Here is a 5,946-nt window from a genome sequence, read left to right on the forward strand (position 1 = left end):
TACTTAAAATAGTTCAAAGGTAAAATTATTTTTTTTTTGTTTTTGAGCAACCATTAGTAAAAAAAGTATTTTTAAAGCTATTTGGATAATTAGATGGTATTTTTGAGCTAATTGACTAACAACGAAAATATTTTTGTGCCAAAATATAACAAATGATAAATTAAAGTTTAAGGATATTTTCAACCATTATCCCTAAGATATATGGCTTAATTTTCTCTCTCCACATACACGTATTAGTTGTACATTTAAAAATTACAAAATATGTCAAGCTTGCTCCAATTGGAATGTCTTTAGTATACTCTCTTTCTTTGAAAATAATTGCATTAGCAATCCTTAAGAAGCAAATGGAAGATTGTCATATCTATCACATGTGGTTGTTGATTCATGAACTACCCATAAATAGAAATAAATAAATCAATTACCATACAATTTTCTACTTTTTGATTGTTTCTTTCTATTATTAGTAAATAAGTGATGTTATAGAAAGCCAATAAGGTATGGAAGTGCAATAAAATTTAGTACTGTTTGACGAGGTAATAAACTAAGATGACAAGACGTGTGAGAACTTCATTTCTTGGATAGATATCAACAAGTTTCTATACTAAGAAATTTGGTAGGTTCAACTAAAGTTCTCATTTCCATTTTCTTGACTAGAGAGACAATAAGAAGATCTCAATTTTGATATTACAATCTAGATATAGATAAAGTCATAAAGATGTAAAAACCTCAATAATATATTATAAATATAGGTGGCAACAATTATATATATTAAACGAGTTGCTTCCTTGGGAAAGAAACTTGAGATAGGTTCATGATGCATTGACTTTTCTTTCTTAAAGATGATGATGACAAAACATCATCAACTTTGGTTTTTTCTTTTGTCTTCCAGAATTTCTACTTTCTAGATCTATTTCTTAAACAAATCGTTCTAAAGGATATATGCTCTCTTAAATTTTACTTTCATATCAATTGTTTTTGTGGACAGGGGAAAGAAGAATAAATAAACATCTTAGGGGTCGTTTGGTGTAATGGATAAGGCAAAATAATCTTGAGATAAATTTTTAGTAACCCTCAATTGTTTGTTTGGTTACAAAGTGTGGGATAACTTATTCCAGGATTAATAATTATGACTGGGATAAGTTATTCTTTTCCTTGAGTGGTATAGTAATTTCGGGATAACTTATTCCGGGATAAAGTAGGTAAATGACAAAAATATCTCTTTAAATCCTTTTTATACATCACTTTTCACATTCATAAAGGGTATTTTTGAAAACAAATAATTTATTCTTAAAATTTATATAATGCATATTATTTTGAATGCAACAAATAAAATAATAATCTCATCACAACTTATCTCATCATAACTAATTCCATCATAATTTATCCCTTCATAATTAATCTCGTCATAATTAATCTCATCATAACTTGTATTCAAACCAAACGATCTACATTATTGTTTAAGTCTGATAAGAGAAATGCTATGTTCTCAAGTGTATTACTTCAAAGTATTAAAGCTTCTTTATGATTATATTCTTTATTTGCTAAAAACATCGATATATTTATTAATTGTGGTCTTGTTGGTCAACAAATATCTATAATCTTCAACAATAGATCTAAGCTGATGATGTGATGTTATACGTCCTCTTCATTAATAAATTTGACTGCAACGAAGTAATATGTTTCCACTTATACTGAGTCATAATTCATGCGGTTTGAGCCATTTCCTTGTTTGATGCTCCACAATTCTACATAAAGACTTAAAATTCACTTTATCTAATACCCGAATATCCCAAACATCCACTTTCATCAAATTTGTGCTATGCGCTAGGTGACACTCGTCTAATTTAGCTTGTGAGTAAGTTCGTCTTGGTTAAATCTCGATCAAAACTCGGGCTCGATTGAGTTGATTTTTCGATTGGCTCACTTTTGTCATGATTCATTCATCAATAGACTTCTATCTAGTCATGATACATCTTCGTAGAATCTGGTGACTGAAATACCTGAAATGGTGTGCTTCTACCATAATCCGTTCTCCGATCCTTGATGTATTGTGGATTTACGTCACTTTTGATGCTTAAAACTTAGGATTCGTGTAAGTTCTCTAACGTTTTTTAGTAAATTTGATGTGTTTTGTAGTGTTTTGCAGGTAAAACAGGATTCAGAAGCTAAGTGCAAAAAGTCATAACTATTCAGTCATTTTTGGGATCTACGAGTGCAGTCTAAGAGCTGTGGTTTGAACCACGAGCAATAGATACCATCGTAGAATGGAGATTCAGAAACTTGAAAAAAGCTTGAGTTTTTACGAGTGTGTAGTACGGGTCATAATTGCATCCACGAGTCATAGACATGGATCATAGAAAAAGAACTGAAGGTATGCAAAATAGGCTGAATTTCCACGAGTGAACAAGACGAGTCATAGAATATTTCACGAGTCGTAGGTGGTGGTCGTATATGAGACTCAAAAAAGGGTTCCAAAGGCCTGATTTTTACAAGGATGAATCACGAGCCATAAAAACTTTCACGTCCGTGGAAAAAGTCAAGAGACTATGTGCACTTCCATTTACGAGAGGTGTCTACGAGCGGTAGAAGAATCTACGATCGTGCTATAATCCTTCCACAATTGCTTGGCACCCAGGTAGGCTAGGTTTCTCAATTGAATAGTTATAAATTCATTTCCATTGCTTAATATAATGTAGATTGACAGGAGATTTCATGTATAGGCCTTCGAGTACGGAGTTTGGATGGTTAAATGATTGTAAATTGTTGTTTAGAGTGGGAATATATGTTTTTGATCATTATTATTATGTGACTAGTGATAAAGGTCAAATCTTTGACTATTAACCTCACTTTATTCGAGCGAAATTACATCCATCCTCGAGATAGAGTTCATTTTATAATAGGAGTCCCGTTAGGCTTTTACTGAGCTTGGCCAATGACCCTTGTGGGATTAAATGTAGAACATTATTGGGTTGTTAGAAGATCTTAAGATCTGTGGGTTATGAGTTATTGATATATATAAAGGGATGTGATTATACCTATAATTGTGTGTGTTTATGCTTATTATTCCTTGTAAATTACTTGAGTAATGCGAATCATGAAGTAAAAGGGTGAATGTGAATGACTTAATGTTGATAGATCTCATGCCATGAATCTTTTTGATTACCTATGGTTGTAGGTTATGATTTAGTCTATATCATAGAGAGACCCTTAATAGTGACAGAGTAATGTTGTGATGTTTACCATGCATTTATTTGTTGTTGTTGCATGATTGATATGTTGTTGTGATGAGTCTATAATCCAAAAAGTGTGAAATCCATAATCTTGAACTTGCTCTACCCAAAAGTGATGCCTTAAATAAAGAAGGCTTGATGAAATATTGTTAATGAAGGGAAAGATAGAATGAAACTAATGAAATGACTATTGGTGAACAATTACATGCAATGAGCCTGATTACTTGATTGTACAAGTATGTGAACTATTCGTTTTTTTTTTTTTTTTTTTTTTTTTTACGGGAACAGACCCTACACGAGGCTCCCACCTCTCGTGCACAGTCAGGGGTTGAGCAACACCCCCAAGCCTTAACATAAATAACAAAAGTAAAAATACAAGGAGGGGGACATAAACCTTACCTCCGATCCTATGGTGGTTCTTAAGTCAGCTAACCTATTAAGGTCGGCTAACTCATCCCCGAAACAAATAAGGGCTAACTATAACTAGAAAGCAGTAAACCTGTGAGAGGACTCCTCCCGGTACAATTCAACTATGAAAGCATAAATGAGGGAGACTCTCCCCTTCCATGAGAAAAAGGAAAGTAACCTACACTAGTCCTATTCCAACTATGCTACGTACCAGACATAGCTACATTGAAGAAGAACAAGTATACGAAACTTCTATCTCGCATGGGGTGGGAAATTCTTTTCATCTTTGCTCTTTTTAGTTTTGTCGTACCAAGTAAATCCAGGTGAAGTGTGCCTTTTTATCAGTATCATGATTACCAGCTAAGGAGGCTGAAAGGAGAGGAAGTATATGGAGCTATAGTAGCCAACAGCCTTGGAATTGTTGATCCAAGTGTGTGGTTGCTGCAGACCTGCACCTGCACAAGCAGACAAAACCTGAAACATACACAAGCAACCAAATCTGGAGGCTGCTGTACCAGGTACTAGTGATTTCTCATTGTGGGCTGCATATGGGATGGCTGCAGATTTGTTTCTTGTCTGCTGCAGGTTGATGAAGTTGTTGCTGGGGTGTGTTGATAATGGAAAGTGTGGATGGCAAGCTGAGAGTGCTGCTCCATAGCAGCCCCAGGTTACTGCAACCCTTTTAGCATTTCCAAGAAGAGTCTGCCAGTTTGCATGTGTGGATGTTGTCTCCCTTTTTCTGAGACTTTGTGTACCTGCATCAACAATTAACCAAAGAGACAAACAAGTATGGGAGCTGTGAGGGCTGTTGCAATCCTGTAGGCAGCTTCTTGTTGCCTCCAAAGGAGAGTTGATCAGCTCCTTTGAAGGTACCTTATGTGCCAACCAGGATGGGCTTTGAGTACAAGGTTGTCTCCCTCTGCTTGACTCTTTGTGGACCTGTACATAGCTTCTTGTTGCCTCCAAAAAGAGAGTGATCAGTTCCTTTGAAGTGTTCAGCTCATTAAAGTACCTGCACATGTCCACAAAAACAATACAACATGCTAACAAGAATTGTAGATTGTCCTTCTGAGCTGCAGGGTGAAGTTGTTGGAGTTGTTGGATACTGCTGCTGGGGCTGTTGTTGTGGAAGAAGAAGGACTGAATCACAATGCTGGTGATGCATCCCTGGCTTAGAAGTTTGACTGAAGGTGGCTTGCACTTTGGAAGGGTCCATTGTTGCTGTTTGATTTGCCTGTGTACAGCTTCTTCTTTCCTTCTTAGCTGATGTGTTCGACTGCTTGTTGTTGCAGGCCCTCCAACTGTGGATTGATATTTTGCATGTGTACAAGTTCCTGCACAGTCAAGAAGTAGAAGGAAAGGAAAGAAAAAGAAAAAGGCTACTCTAATCCTAGGTAGGAAATAGCCAAACAGACAGCAGGATGGTCCTTGTGCAGTGGTCTTGGAGATTATAATTGATGTGATGGTTGTATCTGTGATGTCTTCTATGTAGTTGTTGTCAATGCATGTTGATGAATCAATCCAGCAACCTGCACCAATACAACAAACAACCAAAAACAAAAAAGAATTTGCACCAGCTAGCAAAAAGGAAAGGCCCTCCAAGAGTGCTTTGTAGTCTGTCAGAATTTTCAACGACGCTCGACTAACGTCTCCAATTAACCGATTGAGTTGAAACTTCTTGAGATATGTCCAAACAGCCCTTTCTTTAGTTCTGCAAGGTTTGGAGATTTTTTGCCCAAGTTGGAAGAAAAGCCCTCTCTTTAGGCTTAAGGCAGCTGAAATTTTCAATGTCGCTCGCCTAACGCCTCCAATTGTCCGTTTGGGCTGAAACTTCTTGGGCCTTGTCAATACATTATTTTCTGAACCCCTGCAAAGATTGGAGCCATTTGGACAGGTCCTCATGCTGCATCTCACCCTGCACATGCTGCCCTGCTGAAGCTTAGATGTTGCAGGGTGGTAGGAAGTTTTATTTGTGCTTTTCTCTATGTATTTGTTGTTAAAGGATGTTGATATATCACTCCAGGCACCTGAAATAATACAACAACCAAAAACAAACAAAACAAGGCTTGCACAAACTAGCAAAAAGGAAGAGACCTTAGTAAGAGCTTTGGAGACTATTAACTTTTTCCAAGTCGCTCGACTAACGTCTCCAATTATCCGTTTGACCTGAAACTTCATGATGTTTGCATATATGGCCTTTTCTTTATCCCTGCAAATTTTGAAGGCTTGAATCCCAAGCTGGAGCTTCCAATTACCAAGTTTCTCTCTCTTTAGGCTTAAGACTGCTGATTTTTTCAAGGTCGCTCGC

At 36.4% G+C, this 5,946-nt stretch overlaps 1 protein-coding gene across 1 annotated transcript; it reads right to left on the minus strand.

Annotated features, from left to right (window-relative positions):
• Nucleotides 1–4,354: 4,354 nt before the first annotated feature.
• Nucleotides 4,355–5,946, minus strand: LOC129896228 (uncharacterized). The gene is made up of 2 exons (XM_055972084.1): nucleotides 4,687–5,946; nucleotides 4,355–4,598 (listed from the first exon to the last, which is right to left on the minus strand). The coding sequence occupies exons 1-2, from the start codon at nucleotides 5,814–5,816 to the stop codon at nucleotides 4,493–4,495; spliced, it is 1,236 nt and encodes a 411-aa protein (XP_055828059.1). The 5' UTR covers nucleotides 5,817–5,946; the 3' UTR covers nucleotides 4,355–4,492.

The sequence above is a fragment of the Solanum dulcamara genome, chromosome 7, assembly GCF_947179165.1.
Source record: "Solanum dulcamara chromosome 7, daSolDulc1.2, whole genome shotgun sequence".
Classification (NCBI taxonomy): Eukaryota; Viridiplantae; Streptophyta; class Magnoliopsida; order Solanales; family Solanaceae; genus Solanum; species Solanum dulcamara.